Raw genomic sequence first — 21,978 nt, 5'->3', positions numbered from 1 at the left:
ACCAACATAATTTTATTGTCAAACTATTGTAAAACTTCTTCAAACATATTACTTTATCACAAATGTAATCGGGAATTGTAGGATATAGGTCACGTTTTCTGGTTATTATTACTATTTATAGCACCAAGCAGCCCATTAACTGTAGTTACAGTTACAGTTTTGACTCCTGTTGGTAAATGGGTGCCAGCATTTCATTGGGATATATTCAATTCAACGAAGCATAGGCTAGCAAAACAAACCATGTTGCTGACCTTAGTTGATTAAAATCTAGACAGATTTTTGTTATGGCTTAATATAACAAAACTTTTTTTTAAATTGCTCAAATTTACAACCAATTTTTTTTTCAGTGTTCTAAAACGCATTACTTCCTCCCATGTCATTGGGAGCTTTAGTGGCTCAACTTTAAATTTTTTTTTTTAGAAAAACTTTCACAAATATACTTTTTGGTTTTGGTGACTGATTCTGATGAGGTACAATTGAAACAGAAGAGTCAAGTGATCATATTTTTATTGACTCTTGAATTTGTGGAAAGCTGAACATTTTACTAATAAGACATTCAGAGGAAAATAACTACACTGTCAAATCCTCAAACTGGGTGAAAGTGATAGTAGCAAACAGTCAAGATTGACCAATTTTAATATTAAATCTGCAATGAACTGTTTAATCCCACCTGGTAAACATGTATTAGCACATGTATGAAGCAATGCCTTGGTACAATCACATTTAGACTAGGATTTTTTAGATGAGGGTTTCCCACTCTGCTACCTAAAGAGTTGGCGGGGAACACATTCCTGCTGACCTTGATAGCCCTGCAGCTATTTTTAATGCTCCATGGAGTGTTAATTGGTTAGAGATGGGGCTTCCACCAATGGAAGTCCTATCTGAGAATTGCCTGGCAGTCCAGTAGTCCCAGCAGCAGCAGTGGCCAGGACTTGAGACTACAAGTAATCCCCCAAAGCTCAAGTCCCAGTGTCCAGGATCAATACTTACAATCTGTTAAATGTAGAGGTGTTCCTCTGAAGGGATGCAGATGAGGCCCTGAGAAGTGGAAAGGGGGCAAGGGAGCATCTAAGTTGGGTTGGGAGGGGTGGGGTCAGGCTTGATGATGCAGTGACACCTTGTGGAAAGGGGCCCCTGAAAGAGGAATCCCTCCTTCCAGTCCGACACCTGAGCTGGGTGACCTGCCAGGCCTCCATTCTACCATAAATTCAAGTGGGGTGAAGGTGTGTCCTAGACCTAGTCTCCCAGGACCATTTGGATCTACCCTGCTGAAAAATTCCCAATTCTACTTTCCACTTGCATTTTAATGATTCTTGCTAGAATTCCTTTGTACACTGATCACCGTGTGCAGAGACAATTGAGATTAGATGTTACTGATTGGGCAATTTGTGTATGCATATGTAAAATGCCTCCTTGTCATACTGTTGTAAAAGACATTATACAGGCTTTAATTAAATTTTAAGTTTGAGTATCCTGGAACCCAAGTATTTACATAAACAAAAGCAAACTACTATGGATGTTGGGATCTGAAACCAAAAGAGAAAATGCTGGAAAAGCTCAGCGGGTCCGGCAGTGTCTGTATGGAGAGAAAAGAGTTGACATTTCAAATCCAGATGACCCTTTGTCAAAGCTCTATTTACAGTAAGGAGTCATCTAATGATGCTTCAGAGTCAATGATCTCCTTTTAAAGAAAATTCATAAGGATGATCTAAAATTGTAGGCATGTTCAGAACCATTGGTTGAAAGTTGTGCTAAAAATTGCACTGGTTAGGTTACAGTTCAAGTTTCTATTAAAATGTGTTTGTATAATCAAAAACTTGTAATTTTCCATGAACCAGAACAATGGGCTATTGTAATAGAATATAGTTTTTCTGCAGATATTCCTCTTTTTAACAGCATTAACTTGATGCAGTTACATTGGTACAGCTGAAATAAGTTTGTTAAAGAAAACTTAGTGCTCTTGTGAGTAACTTGATTTTAAATCACTTAAAATAACTATCTGAACTATTTACTAGTTGATAGTACACTAGTCAGTTTGAGTCACTTGAATATTCAGTGTTTTAATGTGCCTAGTAATGTGTGCACTTAAAATAAGCTCAATTTGGAGACCTTTCATCAGCACTCAAATGTGCCATCTTTTATGTTTTCATCTGTGGCTGGATTAAATTTCAGAACATCGGTTTTAATTTCAGAAACTCATTCGTGCTTGAAGTAATATGTTTAAGATTACCTGATCTTTCTTTCACATTGTTTCAGCTGATTTTGCTCAGATCAAACTAGTGAAACCATGTGTGTTTTTAAAAGTTTAAGCCATTAAAAAGAAGTTTTTGCTGGAGTTGTTGTGTTTAAGTCATACCCCTTTCATGTGATTTACTATCAAAATTGAATTTATATAAATCTCGCTAATAGTTTCAAAACTGTGATTGTAGGAAAATTTAAGTGCTATTCATGACCATTAGCGTTTCTATTGAAATGTTTGAGATTGATGAAAGAGAAAAGAAAATACTTTGTTTACGCTTTTGTGTCATTCAGTGCTGTACAACTTGCATTTACAACCTTATGAATTTGACCAGGACCTTCCTAAGGTCAGGGCAAGGTCCATACAGACCATCACTGCATAAAATTAATTTCTAGCTTGTACAGACAGTAGTTAGAGCAAAATTTAGAACAGTTGACCTAAATGCTAGCAACTGCAGCTGTTTATTTTTGCCATGCACTATCAAGAGTTTTGGAGAATCTGGCATAACTACTTTGTCCAATTGGTGATCTTAGCTGTTACTAGGTTATTTCTGATTAAAACCCTTGCTGTTTCCTCATCTCCTAACTAAATTGAATATAAGAATCAAAATGTGATATCTATAACAATTTGAATGATGATGTTTGCTAAAACATTGATCTATATTTGTCTTGTATCAACACAGTATTCTGACTAATAGCTAGCTGACTAATAGCATAGACAGGGATCTAGGCGTGCAGATCCACAGTTCCCTGAAGGTGGCAACTCAGGTGGTCAAGAAGTTGTACGGCATGCTGGCCTTCATTGGGCAGGGCATCGAGTATAGGAATTGAAAATCATGTTGCAGCTGTATAAGACTTTGGTTCGGCAGCATTTGGAGTATCCTGGTTGCCACACTACCGAAAGGATGTTGATACATTGGAAGGGATGCAGAAGAGATTTACCAGGATGCTGCCTGGTTTGGAGGATATGGGCGATGAAGAAAAGTTGAATAAACTTGGATTGTTTTCACTGGAGCATCAGAGGATGAAGGAGAACCTGATAGAGGTTTCCCAGCTTATGACAGGTTTGGACAGAATGGATAGTCAGGTTCTTTTTCCCAGGGTCGAAGGGTCAATTACTTGGCATAGGTGGAAAGTTTTAAAAGAGATGCTAGGGCAAGTTTTTCACAAAGGATGGTGAATGCCTCGAATGTGCTGCTGGAGGAGGTAGAAGCAAGAAAATATTAGATTAGAGAGGCATCTGTGTCAGCACAGACTTCATGGGCTGAAGGGCCTATCCCTGTACCGTACTGTACTGTTTGTTCTAGCTACGTTGATGTCCTGAAAAGTGACTAATGCTTTAGAACCTCAACAATGAGAGGAGACATTCAGGAGTGAAGAAAATTAGTCTGAAATTAACTGTTAAAATTTTAATCTAGTAATACTGGAGCTTCCATGTCACAGATGCAACATTTATTTTTGTAACTATGCATTGGGAATTGCACCGTGTAGCAGTAGAACGGCATCTCCCATGCGTCACATTAACTATAATGATACATTAGTGAATATAATGGTGATATGACAGTCTTACAGTTTAGTTGTTGAATACCTTGATCTGCATTCCCTCTTGTAATTCATGAATGGAGAGAATATGACAAATATAGATTTAAATTTGAAGAGGGATCCCCGTTAGCTGTATGAAGAACAGTGGTCTTTATCGTAGAAATACTAGTGTGATTGTGAAAACACATTCTTCTCAAATATTGCATCCCTGAAACCAGCTCAGTGTCAACCAGGGAAATAAGGAAGGATTCCCTTTAATATACCATGATGTCAAGATGGTGACTTGTTGCTTGTACTTTTTTCTATTGTGGCCTCTTTGGTCCGTTGCATAATTTGAATTTCTGTTGCTATATCTCTTGGAATACCTTTTGCTAATTCGGTCTCCTATTTGGTGTTGTTTTGTACAGCCAAGTGCACTATCATTTCCAGTATTAAGAGATTGAAGACCACATCAGAAATAGTTGGATTTTATCAGTGGCTTCATTTTCTCAAACTTTCTAAATTTACCTCTTTTTCTTCATATGCATAGGGCTTTATATAATGAACCCACTGCTATGGCAAGCAACACTCTTGAAGGCTTCCATGAAGTGAATTTAGCTTCACCTTCCTCTCCAGATTACTCTGAACTGGCTCAACTAGAGACTACAGAAACTGCCACATCAGGACTTTCTTATCACCCACTCTCATTAGTGAGCTCGTCCCCAGTTCAAACTAGCACCCTGATTGCTGTAGACCTTCCAACACAACCAATTTATCCATCCTCTCAACATCTCAGCAGTGGAGAATCAAAAAATGTCAGGTATGTTTAACTTCCAGATTTAATTGTTAGCTTTTACTATGCTGCTGAATTGTTTTTTTTCGTAAAATCTGATATTCTTGTTGAGAAAGCATAGGTTTAGGAGTAATAGGGTTTTTTCTTTAGAGTTAGAACTGTAGAACTTAACCTTTATTTTAGCTATTTCCTTTTTAGCAGGTACATTATCTGTTTAGCCTCAATGTCACATATTGATCTTCAATTTTAATGTTATTCGGGACCACTAGTAAAAGATAACATTTGGCAAGCTGTAATGGGTAACTTAGTAAAATGAAAGTGCAACTAAGACAGACAGTCCCAGGAATGATCCCATAGGGTGACTATGAAATGCTAGCTTTTAGTATCCTTCAGCAATAGAGAAGAAATGCCAGCTGGTTCCCCACTTTGGATACCTAGCTATCAGCAATCACTTTTACGCACAGCAGGTGAGGACTAGGTGATATTTGGTTGTGATATCTCCTATGGTAAATATAGCCTTGCCTCTAATTGCAAACATATCAACTGAAATATATTTGTGAGGTACCAGGTGGCCTTTATGGATCTATACCTCTGTCAATGTCAATACCTTCAAAAGAAGAGCAGAGAAATTTGGTTTCTAAAAAAAAATGGCAATTTGCTGAATAAGACCCTTTCGGTCTCTTAAACACTTAGATTCATGACAGCTATAACTGTGCATTGCAGGTGAAGGAAAGTGTTAAATTAAAAGCGGAGGCATTTAGAGTAGCTAAGAGTAGTGGGCGAGAAGAGGATTGGGAGAGGTTTAAAAGTCAACAAAGATTGACAAAGAAGTTGATAAAGAAGGGTAGGATAAACTATGAAGCTGGGCTAGCGCTTAATATAAAAAAGGATAGCAAGAGTTTTTATAAATATATAAAAAGGGAAGAGGCTGGCTAGGGTGAACGTTGGACCCTTAGAGGATGAGAGGAGGGACTTAGTGGTAGGGGATGGGGAAATGGCTGAGGCCTTGAATAACTTTTTTGTTTCGGTCTTCACGGAGGAGGACGTGAATAATTTGCCTGGTGTTAGTGATGGAAAGATGGTAGGACTGAAGGGTCTCAATGACATTATTGTTACTAGAGAGGCGGTGCTCGACAGACTGGAGGGACTGATTGTGGACAAGTCCCCAGGACCGGATGGAATGCATCCAAGGGTTCTGAAAGAAATGGCGGAGGTGATAGTGGATGCCTTGGTGGTTATTTTCCAAACATCGCTGGATTCCGGGGAAGTGCCGGAAGATTGGAAAACGGCTAATGTTACGCCGTTGTTTAAGAAGGGTGGCAGGCAAAAGGCAGGGAATTATAGGCCGGTTAGTTTAACGTCTGTTGTAGGTAAAATGTTAGAATCCGTCATCAAGGAGGAAATAGCGAGGCATCTTGAGGAGAATTGTTTGATAGAGCAGACGCAGCACGGTTTCGTTAAGGGGAAGTCGTGTCTGACAAATTTATTGGAGTTCTATGAGGATGTGTCTAGGGCGGTGGATAGAGGAGAGCCGGTGGATGTGGTCTTTCTTGATTTTCAGAAGGCGTTTGAGAAGGTACCTCAAGAGGTTATTGCAGAAGGTAAGGGGGCATGGAGTTGGGGGTAGGGTGTTAGCGTGGATAGAGGATTGGCTGTCAAATAGGAGGCAGAGAGTGGGGGCCAATGGGTGCTATTCGGATTGGCGGTTGGTGACTAGTGGAGTGCCCCAGGGGTCGGTGCTGGGGCCTCAGCTATTTACCATTTATATAGATGATCTGGAGGAGGGAACCGAGTGTAGGGTGTCGAAATTTGCTGGTGACACCAAGATTGGTGGAACGGCAAATTGCGCGGAGGGTGTGGAGAGTCTGCAGAAGGATCTAGATAGGCTGGGCGAATGGGCCAGGAACTGGCAAATGGAATTTAATGTTGGCAAGTGCGAGGTGGTCCACTTTGGTAGGAATAATGGTAGGAAGGACTATTACTTACGTGGCGAAAAACTACAGCAGGCGATGGTGCAGAGGGACCTCGGGGTCCTTGTGCATGAGTCGCAAAAACCCAGCCTGCAGGTGCAGCAGGTGGTCGGGAAGGCTAATGGGATGCTGGCCTTCATAGCGAGGGGGATTGAATATAAAAGTAGGGCGGTCTTGCTGCAGCTGTATAGGGCACTGGTGAGGCCGCAGCTGGAGCACTGTGTGCAGTTTTGGGTGCCGCACTTACGCAAGGATATTTTGGCCTTGGAGGGAGTGCGGAGGAGGTTTACTAGGCTGATACCGGAGTTGAGGGGGTTGAGCTATGAGGAGAGGCTGAATAAACTAGGCTTGTACTCGTTAGAGTTTAGAAGAATGAGGGGAGATCTCATTGAGACATATAAGATGATGAATGGGATGGATAGCATAGAGGTGGAGAGACTCTTCCTGCTCAGAAAGAACAGTCGGACTAGGGGGCACAGCCTCAAGGTAAAGGGGGGGGTGCGGTTTAGAACGGAGTTGAGGAGGAACTTCTTCACTCAAAGGGTGGTGAATCTCTGGAATTCTCTGCCCGTTGAAGTGGTGGAGGCTGCCTTGCTAAATGTTTTTAAGACGCGGGTTGATGGGTTTTTGATAAGCAAGGGCAGTAAGGGTTATGGGGAGAGGGCGGGAATGTGGAACTGAGCCATGACAGATCAGCCATGATCTTATTGAATGGCGGGGCAGGCTCGAAGGGCTAGACGGTCTACTCCTGCTCCTGTTTCTTATGTTCTTATGTTTCGTGCTGTTTTCAAAAGTCCAGGTGCATTAACTTTCTGCATTGTTGGTTTTCATTGCAGGAAGTTCTTTTGGTTCTGCCTTTCACATCATCTTGTGCCATCTTAACTATGTTTGTCTACTTCAGACTTGACGTTTGTTTTGGAGTTGTCAAATTCTAAAAGTGTACCCTTGATCTAAGAGGTTCTGAAATTTTGTTCAAAATTTGCTTTTATGTATAACTATACTTATGTTCCACGTACAAACTGTAGAAGTTTAAACATTGAGACAGGCCATTGCTATGCTGCAGTAATCTGTTGCTAATTTCACTGTGATTTATCCCTTTTAATTCAATGGTTCTGTACAGTTTTGCATTTAGGCTGAAATCAGTTAGTTAGTTCATATTTTTAAAATAGGTGTTTGTCATTTTTTTCATAATGTATTAATGATTCCAGCAGTCCATTCTCCATATCATGCGCCGCCTCTGGAGCAGTGCATGGCTCACCAAAACAGCAGGCAAGTGATATTGGCAACCATCGTGCAGAGGTGGAGTTTTTACAAGGTGTATTAGCAAATGAAGTGCAAGAAGATGCTGAGGATGTCTTGGGACAAAGCACAGACAGTCTGTCTCATTTGAGAAGTCCATTTGTGCTGGAAGTAAGGGAAAAAGGCTATGAAAGATTGAAGGAAGAACTTGCCAAGGCTCAAAGGGTAAGTAAGGTTATCTTTGTCAAAAGTAATATATTTAAAAGTACGTGTATTTAAGGATTATTAGAAATGTTAGTTACAAAGCTTTAAGATCAGACTTCAATGCAGCTAATATGAATACAAACTGAGGTTTTGTTCATGGCTTTATTTTTCTTTCTTCTGAGCATCATTATTGGCACAAGGAGAAAGCAATAACATAGTGATGATAATGGGCTAGTAATTCAGATGCCCAGGCTAACGCTGTGAGGATGCTGGTTTGAATTCCACCACAGTGGCTGGTGGAATATAAACTGAGTTAACAAATCTGGAATTAAAAAGCTAGTCTTTGTAATAGTGACCATAAAACCATTGTTTGGCATTAACACCCATCTTTTTAGGAAAGGAAATTTGCAGTCTTTAGCTGGTCTGACCTATATTTGATTCCAGACTCTCAGCAGTATGATTGACTATTAAATGCCTTCTGAAATGGCTAGCAAGCCACTCAGTGCATCAAACTACTACAAAGCCTATAAAAAGGAATGAAACCCGGCCGAACACCTAGAAATAACAATAGCAAATCAAATCAAATCAAGTCATATTGACTCTGCTTACCAATGGCTGGGGGCTTGAACCAAAAATGAGAGCTGTCTCAAAGACCAATCAAGCAATAACCTGACATAATCATTTTCATTATCTGTAATATGAGTCAATGTCCCAGGTACCACTATCACCATCCCTGTGTGTGTTCTGCCCCACTAGCAAGGCAGACCCACCAAAGTGGCAGCACAGTAGTACTCTGTGGAGAGGTAATTGCCTTGGAGTTGTAGACATCGATTCTAGACCCCATGAGGTGTCAGGTAAAACATGGACATGGAAACTTGCTGCTAATTACAATCTTGAGCTCTCCCTCCAGCTAATAAATTGATGGTCCTCCATGTTGAACACCACTTGGAAGAAGCACTTGAGCGTGGTTAGCGCAAAGAACTGTACTCTTGGTGGAAACTCCAGCACAGTGGTATCATTGGGCTGATAATCTAGGGACCTGCCACAACAGGTGAAAAAAAATCTGGAATTAAAAGTCAAATGACCATGAACCACTTTCAATTGTTGTAAAAACCCATCTTGTTCACTAATGTCCTTTACAGACAGAAATCTGCTGTCCTTACCTATTCTGGCCTACATGTGATTCCAGATCCACAGCAATGTGATTGACTCTGATATGTCCTAGAATGCCGCTCAGCCATTGATGCCCACATCCCATGAATGAATAAAAAGAAAACTTTAGTGTCCATCACCCAAGAGTGGCTTAGTTTCATCGCCACTGTTGAGCTGGCCAAGTCCTAAAGAACTGAACTGCTGGACTCCATCTGTAGCGGGTGGTGAGGGAACCGACAAGAGGTGAAACCTACTTGACCTTATCCTCACTAATCTATGTACCACAGATGCATCTGTCCATGACAGTGTTGGTAGGAGTGACCACCATGCAGTCTTTGTGGAAACGAGATCCCATCTTTGCTCTGAGGATATCCTCTATGTTTTGTGGTACTTTCATGGTGCTAAATGGGATAGACGTCAAATAGATATAGCCAATCTGGGCATCAGCAGCAGCAGAATTCTATGCAACCATAATCTATACCCATGTGGCCTGGCATATCCTATACTGTTATCATCAAACTGAGGGAGGGGAGGGGTGGATTTGGTGAGGTGGTCAATCCTGGTTCAATGAAGGGTGCAGGAGAGCATGCCAAGATCAGCACCAGGCATATCTAAAAAGCTAATGAAGTTACAACACTTGAGTGCCAAACAGTGAAACAGCATGCAAGAGACCGAGCTAAGTGATGCCACAGCCAATGGGTTAGAGTGAGCTTTGCAGTTCAGAATGGTGGGGGGCAATTAAACAGCCTAATGGGGGGAGAAGGCTCCCTAAATAGCCTCATTCTCAATGTTCAGTTCAGTTATAATGTTACAAGTAGGCTTGCGTTAACACTGCAATGAAGTTGCTGTGGAAGTCCCTTAGTCAGTACACTTCAGCGCCTATTTGGCTACACTGAGTGAGAATTTAGCATGGCCAATGCACCTAACCAGCAGATACGGGGAAAGCTCCATGGACAGGAATTTAACCCAGGCCCCTGGCATTATGAGGCAGCAGTGTTTGCTACTGTGCCAGTCTCCTGATAGGGAAGCCCATGCATCTGTGCAAAAGACAAGGTTGTAGCATTTGTAACTTTGTTCAGCCAGAAGTGCCAAGTTCATCTTTGCCTTCTCCTGAGGCCCCCAACATCATAAATGCCAGTTTTAAGTCAATTTAATTTACTCTACATGCTATCAAGATGACTGAAGACACTGGACACGGCAAAGGCTATGGACCCTAATGACATTCTAACAATAATACTGAAGACATGCTCCAAAACTATCTGAATTCTTAACCAAGATATTCAAGTACAGCTACAATACTGGCACCTATCCAGAAATGTGAAAAACAGCCCAAGTATGTCTTGCTGACAAAAAAAAGGACAAACCCAACCTGGCCTATTACTACCCCAATCAACCTACTCTTGATTATTAGCAAAGTGATGGAAGGGGTCATCGACAGTGCTATCAAGTGGCGCTTGTTCAGAAACAACCTGCTCACTGATGCTTAGTTTAGGTTCTGTCAGATTGACCTGGCTTCTGACCTAATTGCAGCCTTGGTCCAAACATGAACAAGAGCTGATGAGGTGAGAGCGATTGCCTTTGGCATCAAGGCTGCATTCAAACAAGTATAACATCAAGGAACCCTAGCAAAACTGGAGTCAGTGGGAATAGGGGAAAACTCTCCACTGGTTAGAATCAGATCAAGCATAAAGCAAAAAAACTCTGGTTGTTGGAGGTCAGTCTAATGTCCTGAGGTCCAACCATCTTCAGCAACTACGTCAATGACCTTCGTCCATCATAAGGCCAGAAATGGGATTTTTGCTGATGATTGCACATGTTGAGCACTATTCACAACTCTTAAAAACATAAGAACATAAGAAATTGGAGCAGGAGTAGGCCATCTAGCCGTTCGAGCCTGCCCCGCCATTCAATAAGATCATGGCTGATCTGTCGTGGCTCAGTTCCACATTCCCGCCCTCTCCCCATAACCCTTAATCCCCTCTCTTATCAAAAACCCATCAACCCGCGTCTTAAAAATATTTAGCGAGGTAGCCTCCACCACTTCAACGGGCAGAGAATTCCAGAGATTCACCACCCTTTGAGTGAAGAAGTTCCTCCTCAACTCCGTTCTAAACCGCACCCCCCCCCCCATCTTGAGGCTGTGCCCCCTAGTCCTACTGTCCTTTCTGAGCGGGAAGAGTCTCTCCACCTCTATCCTATCCATCCCATTCATCATCTTATACGTCTCAATGAGATCTCCCCTCATTCTTCTAAACTCCAACGAGTACAAGCCTAGTTTATTCAGCCTCTCCTCATAGCTCAACCCCCTCAACTCCGGTATCAGCCTAGTAAACCTCCTCTGCACTCCCTCCAAGGCCAAAATATCCTTGCGTAAGTACAGCGCCCAAAACTGCACACACTACTCCAGCTGCGGCCTCACCAATGCCCTATACAGCCTCAGCAAGACCTCTCTACTTTTATATTCAATTCCCCTCGCTATGAAGGCCAGCATCCCATTCGCCTTCCTGACCACCTGCTGCACCTGCAAGCTGGGTTTTTGCGACTCATGCACAAGGACCCCGAGGTCCCTCTGCACCGTCGCCTGCTGTAGTTTTTCGCCACGTAAGTAATAGTCCTTCCTACCATTATTCCTACCAAAGTGGACCACCTCGCACTTGCCAACATTAAATTCCATTTGCCAGTTCCTGGCCCATTTGCCCAGCCTATCTAGATCCTTCTGCAGACTCTCCACACCCTCCGCACAATTTGCCGTTCCACCAATCTTGGTGTCATCAGCAAATTTTGACACCATACACTCGGTTCCCTCCTCCAGATCATCTATATAAATGGTAAATAGCTGAGGCCCCAGCACCGACCCCTGGGGCACTCCACTAGTCACCAACCGCCAATCCGAATAGCACCCATTGACCCCCACTCTCTGCCTCCTATTTGACAGCCAATCCTCTATCCACGCTAACACCCTACCCCCAACTCCATGTCCCCTGACCTTCTGCAATAACCTTTTGTGAGGTACCTTGTCAAACTCCTCAGACACTGAAGCTATATGTGCCCATATGCAGCAAGATTGGGACAACATTCAGACTTGGTCTGATTAAGTGACAAGTAACATTTGCACCACACAAGTGCCAGGCAATAACCATCTCCATTAAGGTGTCTTTCAATACATTACCATTTCTAAATCTCCTTTGTCAATAACCTGGGCATTACGTTGATCAGAAATTGAACGGAAGCAGGGTATAGGCTTGGAATTCTGCACAGAGTAATTCAGCGCGATTTCCCAAAGCCTATCCACCATCTACAAGGCAGAAGCAAGGAATGTGATGGAATGCTCTCAACTTGTGGAATTCCAACAATACTGAAGATGCTGATCAGTGGAATTCCAACAATGCTGAAGATGCATCCAGAACAAAGCAATCTATTTGGCACACCATCTAACACCTTCACCTTCCACCACTGATGCACAGTGGCAGCAGTGTGCATCATGAGCATGATGCAATATTGGAACTCATGAAAGCTCCTTCAACAGCACCTCCTGGACCAATGCCCTGCACCAGGTAGAAGGACAAAGGTCAGCAGATGCATGGGAACGCCACTACCTGTAATTTCCCTCGAACCCCACACACTAGTCTGACTTGGAACTAATTCACCATTCCTCCACTGTCGCTGGGTCAAAATCCTGGAACTCCCTCAACAGCACTGGGTGTATCTGCACCACATGTTGCAGCAGTTCAGGCAGACAGCTGGCCACCACCTTCTTGAGGGTAATTAGGGGTGAGTCGTATAAATGGTAGTCTTGCTAGTGATGCCCATCTCCACGAAAGAATGAAAAAGACAAAAGATTGAGCAATGGCTGTGCAAATGGGAAGTTTACTCCCTTTACATTTTAGTTTTCCTCCCAATTAAATATTGGGAACTGAAGTTTCTACTTCTGTTCAAAACTCGGTTCCCTAGCTGCCAACTGCCTCCCTTCTCCTCAACAACTATCTGAGTCTAAACAGTCTGTTTGTAACTTGTTTATTTGACCATGAGATGAGCTTCCAAACACACTCGCTCAGACTGCTGTTTTCCACCTTTTGAAACTTCACCCTGACACCAGCTCATCTGTTGCTGAAGCCCTCTATTTGTGCTTTTCTTACCTTTTTTGTCTCGTCTATTCCCTAATACTCCGAGCTAGCCTCCCACGTTTGCCTTTTCTCATCTGTGAGCTCCTCCAAGTCCACAATCCTCTGAGATATCTGCTCTCATCTAAGTCTTGTCTCTTGAGCATCCCAGATACTTTTTTATTTCCTTCTTTTTGTCTTCAGTTGCAACACTCTGCCTTTACACCATGCCTTCCTTTAGGTCATCTGATTTAAATCGCCATGTTTAGTTTTATAATTGTCTTGTGAATCACTTTGTTCCATTATGATAGAGGTGTCATATAAATTTAATTTTATTTCATGGCAAAGTTACTGTAATTCTTGATGAGAATTACCAGTGTAATGGAGCAAAATAATTGACAGATGCACATAGCTTTGTTACACTAATATCCTCACATGTACACAAGTTCATTAAACTATTTCTGTTATATAGAAACAGTTGTCACCTTTGAATGTGATTTTTACAGTAGTGAAACAGCCTGGTGCAGTTGATGATTTAATAATATAGCCATTACAAGAACACTTTTACTGATCAACAAAAGCACATTTCAAAATGGTAATAGTCAATCCAACTTTGCAAATATATAAAGGATGTATATAATTGAAGGAGTCAGCTGCCTGATGTGCCATGCATACTTAGTTGGTACTTGACATTTATGGTTATTTTTGTTTAGATTAAGCTAATTAGCACAAGTCTCATAGTCGCAAGGTTGTACTCTCACCTTGGGCAAAAGTTTCAAATTAAATGGATGCAGAGTTTCTTCATCCTGTATAATGTTTTGTATGTAGTGCTTCTGAGAATTTGAGGTTAAAATTGGCAACTGAAAAAGACAACCTTTTCTGTTGTTCAGTGAATCTAGTAATGGTTTGATTTGATTTATTGTCACATGTATTAGTATACAGTGAAAAGTATTGTTTCTTGCGTGTTATATAGACACAGCATACTATACGTAGAGAAGGAAAGGAGAGGGTGCAGAATGTAGTATTACAGTCATAGCTAGGGTGTAGAGAAAGATCAACTTACTGCAAGATAGGTCTGTTCAAAAGTCTGATGTAGAAGCTAGTCTTGAGTTGGTTGCTCAGACTTTTGTATCTTCTTCCCAATGGAAGAAAGTGGAAGAGTATGTGGGGTCCTTAATTATGCTGGCAGCTTTCCTGAGGCAGTGGGAGGTGTGGAAGGAGTGAGTGGATGGGAGGCTGGTTTGAGTGATGGACTGGGCTTTGTTCACAACCCTTTGTAGTTTCTTGTGGTCTTGGACAGAGCAGGAGCCATACCTAGCTGTGATACAACCGAAAAAAATGCTTTCTATGGCGCATCTGTAAAAGCTGGTGAGAGTCGCAGTAGATATGTCAAATTTCGTTGCTCTTCTGAGAAAGTTGAGGCATTGGGCTTTCTTAACTATAGCATTACGTAGCGAAAAACTACAGCAGGCGACGGAGTTGAGGAGGAACTTCTTCACTCAAAGGGTGGTGAATCTCTGGAATTCTCTGCCCGTTGAAGTGGTGGAGGCTGCCTCGCTAAATATTTTTAAGACGTGGGTTGATGGGTTTTTGATAAGAGAGGGGATTAAGGGTTATGGGGAGAGGGCGGGAATGTGGAACTGAGCCACGACAGATCAGCCATGATCTTATTGAATGGCGGGGCAGGCTCGAGGGGCTAGATGGCCTACTCCTGCTCCTATTTCTTATTGGCATGAGGGACCAGGACATATTGTTGGTGACCTGGACACGTAAATATTTGAAGTTGTTGACTATTCCTCCTTCGTCACCGTTGATGTAGACAGGGGCATGTCCTCCACTATGCTTATTGAAGTTGATGGATCAATCTATTTAAATTTATCCTTGCCTCTCTTCAGGAAAATCTATTTCCTAATGTCTAATCTATATCTTAAATACTCTTCTGATCAAAGACAGTGGTCTAGATTTTCCAGTAAGGATAATGGTGAGGCTATGCACTCTCTCCTTTTTATTAAGGAGCAAGTCCAACAGTATTCTAGCATGTGCAGTTAAATGTACAAATGAAATTGGTAATTTCTGTAGAATCTATGCTATTCAGGTACCTTGCTGAGATTTGGTATTCAAATATGTGGAAGAGAAATTGTGGTACAGAAAAAGTTCGATTTTGTCCGTTCAAGTGTAAGTGAATTTTTAACTACAAGGTAAATGTTCTTTACTGCCAAACAATTTTTCTGGCACTGAAAATTTAATTCTGAGTGCGGAGTTAACTGCCTTCCAATATTAATTATTGCTGGAGATTTTTAAAAAGATCAGTTAAATTTTATTTTCTTATGCCTTATTTGGCATCATCTCATCTCTCACTTTCTCTCTGTTTCTACTATTTACTCTCGCTCGGGTGCTCCTTCAAACCTCACTTTTCCTATTTTATTTTGCTTTTCAAATATTGTTTAACATTAAATTAACTATTGAAACTGTGATATCGTAATTCAGACTTTTTGAGAGTAAAGATCCTTTAATCAGATTGGTGAGGACACAGCTTTGCTAGCACTGGAGAGGGTGCTGTGCTGTTTTTGTTTTAATGAACAATGAAGCTGACTGCAAAATCATGCAATTTAGACAGTGGATTAGTGCTTTCATGATGCTGAGGAGGAGAGGTACAGGGAGGCTCAGTTTAGTGCAGATACTCATGTCTTGCCTTTATATTGGCAGACCTAGTTTGGCAAAGTAGGTACCATATGGTCTTTTTCTTTTAAAGTAAAATATAGAATTTTAAAAATATTTGAAGATAAGGCCGTCACTTCCTTTATTTTAAGAAAATGCACTTCATGCTGATGGAACAAAGGAATTAGGTTTTCTCCCTCTCTTGGCTATTTGTTTGAAATAGGATATAAGCCTTCCTTTACCCAGTTATTTAAATGATTTGAGATGTTTTCTTTCTTACATAAGAACATAAGAAATAGGAGCAGGAGTAGGCTATCTAGCCCTTCGAGCCTGCTCCGCCATTCAATAAGATCATGGCTGATCTGAACTGTATCAGTTCCACTTTCCCGCTTTCTCCCCATAACCCTTAATTCCCTCGTCTGTCAAAAACCTATCTACCTGTGACTTAAATATATTTAGCGAGGTAGCCTCCACCACTTCAATGGGCAGAGAATTCCAGAGATTCACCACCCTTTGAGTGAAGAAGTTCCTCCTCAACTCCAATCTGAACTGCGTCCCCCTTATCTTGAGGCTGTGCCCTCTAGTCCCGCCAGTCTTTCTAAGCGGGAAGAATCTCTCTACCTCTACCCTTTCATTATCTTGTACGTCTCTAAGATTCCCCCCTCATCCTTCTAAACTCCAACGAGTACAGACCCAGTCTATTCAGTCTCCCTTCATAGTCCAACCCCCTCATCTCCGGTAACAGCCTAGTGAACCTCCTCTGCACTCCCTCCAAGACCAAAATATCCTTGTGCAAGTGCGGCGACCAAAACTGCACACAGTACTCCAGCTGCGGCCTCACCAGTACCCTGTACAATTTGCAGCAAGACCTCCTCCTTTTATATTCTATCCCCCTCGCTATAAAGGCTAGCATTCCATTCGCCTTCTTGATCACCTACTGCACCTGCAGACTGGGTTTTTGCGACTCATGCACAAGGACCCCCAGGTCCCTCTGCACCATAGCATGCTGCAGCTTTTTGCCCTCTAAATAGTAATCCCTTCTACTATTATTTCTGCCAAAGTGGATAACCTCACACTTGCTAACATTATACTCCATCTGCCAGGTCCTCACCCACTCGCTTAGCTGATCGAGATCCCTCTGCAGACTTCCCACACCCTCCTCGTAATTTGCTTCACCACTCATCAGCAAATTTTGTTACCCTACTCTCAGCCCCCTCCTCCATATCATCTATATAGAGGAGGGTGTGGAAAGTCTGCAGAGGGATCTGGATAGGCTAAGTGAGTGGGCGAGGACCTGGCAGATGGAGTATAATCTTGTATAGTGTATGCACAAAAATCATGCTTTATTCCCAGAAGGATGTAGAGTAGCCACTGGTTTTGTAGCTTTTGCTGTTAACTGAAATTTTAATATAAAAGCCTTTTAAAACCTCAGTTTTGGGGATTTCTTTGAGTGGGAAATTGTTCCAAGATGGTTTTATATTCCTGTCATTCTTAAATACAAGCACCATATAAAAATATTGAAGTGAAAATCTCCTCTCTTGAAGGTTTGTTCAGATAAAGTTATAAAAATTGCATGTTTTTTGTAGTAGTACAGCTTATAAATTATAAAAAGGTAATTGTCCGTAATTGCTGCATTACAGGAGTTGAAACTAAAAGATGAAGAATGTGAGCGATTATCCAAAGTTAGAGACCAGTTGGGCCAAGAACTAGAAGAACTTACAGCTAGTTTATTTGAGGTTTGTATTAACCAGTACAAGCTGGATCTAGGCCATATTGAATGTATAATTCAATTTAACCATGCCTTTACAAAATTTCAGTTTTGTGCACTGTCGAGTGAAGTTGAGTTTCAAATGTGCTTCCCTCCTGAAAATACCTAGACTTGGTTGAACTGATTACAAGTTGGGACAGTTTTTCTCTAGAATTAGATTTTTGGAACTGACCAGGGAACAGACCTGTTATGATGGCCAGAGGGATCATCAATAGATCTCCTCATGGAGTAAGAGTTCCCTTACTGAGCAAGTGGAGGCTCATCCAAGAGAAAAGGCACAGTTGGAGTTTAACAGCTGTATCTACTACGGCAGCAGCCAAAGAACCTGTGGGCATGATCTGCAGATGAGGTGCTTTATTCACCATGTAAATAAAGGGTGTTGGTAATGGAAGACTGCCCTCAGCAAGATTATTACAGGACCAAACTAAATTTGCTGGTGGATAACAGACTAAAGTAAACTGGATTGAGTAAACATACAAACCATGAAGAGTATTCAAAAAACATTTGGTACAATCTGTATCCCAAAGAGAGACAGGCTCCACGTTTAGTTAAGTAACCAAGGTCAATAATAATGAGGTATATAACATTATGAAGATAAAAAGCAAATGCAAGGGAACGTGGATTCGGAGAGCTGTTAAGTCAAGAATGGTGTGCAGTTTTCCCCTTGTATGTCTTTTTTGCTCTCCTCCCCACCCTGCTACAGGAAAATAAACTTGTAAGGGATATCCAAACTAATCACAAACATTTTTAGAAATGTATTATGTGAAACAGTGGCAAAGAGTAATGTGGGCCCATTGAAGATAGATGCAAGACTGTAATGTGTAGTATGGAAATAGGAGTCTTGTTAAGAGTTCTGTGCATTCCTTTTTGCAATGGTGAAAGAAGACAAAATATCAGTTGTATTGGGTAAACTTTAAAAAAAAAGTCAAGGTGAGGGATTTAAGATCAGTGGATTTAGTACCATTAAAAAGTAATGGGACTAAAGATGGATATTTCTTAAATTGTTTTGAAGCTGACCTGTTCAACCATCTGTTACATAATATCAGGACCAATAGTGACCTGACTGGAGTAGGTTCCATGACCAGTTATTCTATGCAAGAGTCTAGTGTTGTGTTCAAGATCATGTTGCACCATTTATAGATTTCCAATCCGATGCCTCGTAAATTTCTTCCTGCACGTTTCCTAGAGTTAACTACAAAGTTATTGCTCCCTGTTTTCTTTTAACTGAGTAGACTGCATTAATCTTGCATGTTATCCCTTTTTATTCTATCTGTACCAGACAAAATTATTTTGTGTTATATTCATTTCACACAAAATGAATAAGAACAAAGAAAAATACAGCATAGGAACTGGCCGTTTGGCCCTCCCAAGCCTGTGCTGATCATGATGTCCGAACTTCTGCCCTTACTTGGTCCGTATCTCTCTATTCCCTTGCTATTCGTGTACCCATCCAAATCCCTCTTAAATGTTGGTAACGTGTCTGCTTCCACCACCTCCTCTGGCAGTGCATTCCAGACAACCACCACTCTCTCTGTGGAAAAACTTCCCCCACAAATGTCCCTTCAACTTCCCCCTCTTACCTTGAATCTGTGCCCCCTTGGAATTGACGCCTCCACCCTTGTCCCACTCACCACCTTACCTATGCCTCACATAATTTTGTAGAGCTCTGTCAGGTCTCCCCTCAGCCTCCATCTTTCCAGTGAAAATAACCCTAATTTATTCAACCTGTCATAACATCACCGTTGAGACCAGGTAACATCCTGGTGAACCACTTTTGCACTCAAGTTTCCATGTCCTTTTGGTAATATGGTGACCAGAACTACACACAAATATCTAAATGTGCACTAACCAAGGTTTTATATAGCTGCAACATGATTTGCCAACTCTTGTAATTTAGGTGTGAACTATACTGTAAATGGCAAACACTTAGGAACATTAACATAGAAGGACCTAGGAATGCAGGTCCATAGTTCCCTAAAAATGGTAACACAGGTGGCCAAGGTGATTAAGACGGCATATGGCAAGCTTGCCTTCAGCCGGGACATTGAGTACATAAGAACATAAGAACATCTTATGTTCTTATGTTCTTATGTACTCAATGTCCCGGCTGAAGGCAAGCTTGCCATATGCCGTCTTAATCACCTTGGCCACCTGTGTTACCATTTTTAGGGAACTATGGACCTGCATTCCTAGGTCCTTCTATGTTAATGTTCCTAAGTGTTTGCCATTTACAGTATAGTTCACACCTAAATTTTGATCCTCCAAGATGTATTTACCTTGTATTTGTCCGGATTAAACTCCATCTGTCATTTCTGTGCCCAAGGCTCCAATCTACCTATATCCTGTTGTATCCTCTGACAACCTCTGGCATTATCAGTAACTTTACCAATCTTCGTGTCATTCGCAAACTTATTAATCAGACCATCCACGTTATCCTCCAAAGCATTTTTATATACAAACAACATAGGTCCCAGCACTGATTCCTGTGGAACGTCATCCGCTAAAGAACTCCATTTTGAAAGACACCCTTCCACTGCTACTCAGTCTTCCATAACCAAGCCAGTTCTGTATCCATCTAGCCAATCCATCCCAAATCCATGTAATTTTAGTTTTTGTACCAATCTACCATGTGGGACCTTGTCAAGTGCCTTACTAAAGTCCATATAAACTACATCCACATCAATTATCATTGTCACCTCTTCAAAAATTCTATCAAGTTGGTGAGACATGACCTTCCCTATGCAAAATAATGTTGTCTATCACTAGCTAGTACATTTTCTTCCAAATATGCGTATATCCTCTCCCTCAGTATATCTGCCAAAAACTTCCTCCCGATAATGTCAGGCTGCTGTAATTTCCTGGGTTATCACTTCTTCCTTTCTTAAGTAAGGGAACAACATTGGTTATTCTCCAGTCCTCTGGAACCTCGTTTGTGGTTAAAGAGGATGCGAAGATACGTTAAGGCCCCAGCTATTTCTCCCCTTGCCTCCTGCAGTAACTTGTGATAGATCCCATCTGGCCTGCTTTGATATATTGACATTCTCTAGAGCGTTCACGCACCTACCCCTGACCTCCACGTCCATCATGTCCTTATCCTTTGGAGTGAATACCGCTCCAAAGTACTCATTGAGGATTACCCACTTCTTGTGGCTCCACGCATAACTTCTCTCCATTGTCCTTGAGTGGGCCTACTCTTTCTCGTGCTACCCTCTTGCTCCTAAAAATGCTTCAATGTTTCTCAATTTATCTTTTTTACGTCTGTATATTTTAAAAAAAAGTTCCTGTACTCTTACCTAACCAGTGTCATTGTTGACCTAAGTCTCTAAGATAACGTGGAGTTTTAGAACATAGAATCGTATGGCATGCAAACAGCCCCTTTGACCCACAGTGTTGTGCTGAACATGATGCCAAATTAAACTAATCCCTTCTGCCTGGCTTTGGCCCATATTCCTCTATTCCATGCATATTCATGTGCTTACCTAAAAGCCCCTTAAATGCCCTATTGTATATGCCTATGCCACCACTCCTGGCAACGCGATCCAGACACGTACCACTGTGTCTTTAAAAAAAAATGTAACCCTCACAACTTCTTTAAATGTTCCCCCCTCACCTTAAGTGTATGCTCCCTAGTATTACACATTTCAACTTGGGGAGGAGGTGGGGGGGGGGGGGGGGCAGGGGGGCAGCGCAGAGATTCTGTCTTTCGGCCCTTTCTCTGGAAGGACTTCCTAGTCATCTATTCTATCCCCAAGACTGAGCATTTGGCAGGCTAACCTCTTAATGCAGAAATGTTTTCACCTGCTGTTATGTAGTTAGACATCTGGGAGGTACCAGACATATGTGACCCTGGGCACAGCTGCAAAACTGTCTATCCATCCCCTTAATCATGGAATTCTTTACACCTAATCTTGTTCTTCTCATGAGTATTTGATTTTTTTTTCCCCATGGATAACATTTTGCTGATATGTTGCTATTAATCCCATATTTTAAGAACCAAACAAAAGTGTAATTTGCATGTTGGTACAGTTTAGGGTGCTCTTTTGAGTTTGGTGTTGGGACATGAGTCTATTGAGTACTAAAGGGGGCTTGAGGTAATATATGGACAACTGATTTTCTTCTTTGTTTTTAATGAACTTTAATAGGACTGATTTATAAAAAGAGTTTATGTTTGTAAGATTTCACAATCTTCTTCACTTTGAAATCTACTGGGTATGGCCACTCGATTCAATTATCAAAATGATTTTTTGAGTTCAGTTAATAGATACAATATGATACATAAAAATAGCAGTAGTAAATCAGCAGTCTTTGGTTCTTGTCCTGTTTTCTGGATTTTTT

At 41.5% G+C, this 21,978-nt stretch overlaps 1 protein-coding gene across 10 annotated transcripts in view; it reads left to right on the top strand.

Annotated features, from left to right (window-relative positions):
- Positions 1 to 21,978, top strand: part of rab3ip (RAB3A interacting protein (rabin3)) — a 70,444-nt gene that overhangs the window by 19,631 nt on the left and 28,835 nt on the right. For 8 of the 10 annotated variants that reach the window (XM_080191214.1, XM_080191221.1, XM_080191216.1 and 5 more), the window contains exons 2-4: positions 4,310 to 4,579; positions 7,731 to 7,986; positions 17,516 to 17,611. In XM_080191214.1, the coding sequence (XP_080047340.1) occupies positions 4,335 to 4,579; positions 7,731 to 7,986; positions 17,516 to 17,611 (597 nt within the window). In that variant the 5' untranslated portion in view covers positions 4,310 to 4,334. The remainder of the gene's footprint in view (positions 1 to 4,309; positions 4,580 to 7,730; positions 7,987 to 17,515; positions 17,612 to 21,978) is intronic. The other 2 variants (XM_080191219.1, XM_080191222.1) reach the window with 1 other exon arrangement.

The sequence above is a fragment of the Carcharhinus amblyrhynchos genome, chromosome 6 (genome assembly GCF_965287045.1).
Source record: "Carcharhinus amblyrhynchos chromosome 6, sCarAmb.v2.hapA, whole genome shotgun sequence".
NCBI lineage: Eukaryota > Metazoa > Chordata > Chondrichthyes > Carcharhiniformes > Carcharhinidae > Carcharhinus > Carcharhinus amblyrhynchos.
This window is presented reverse-complemented; position numbering and strand designations above follow the sequence as displayed.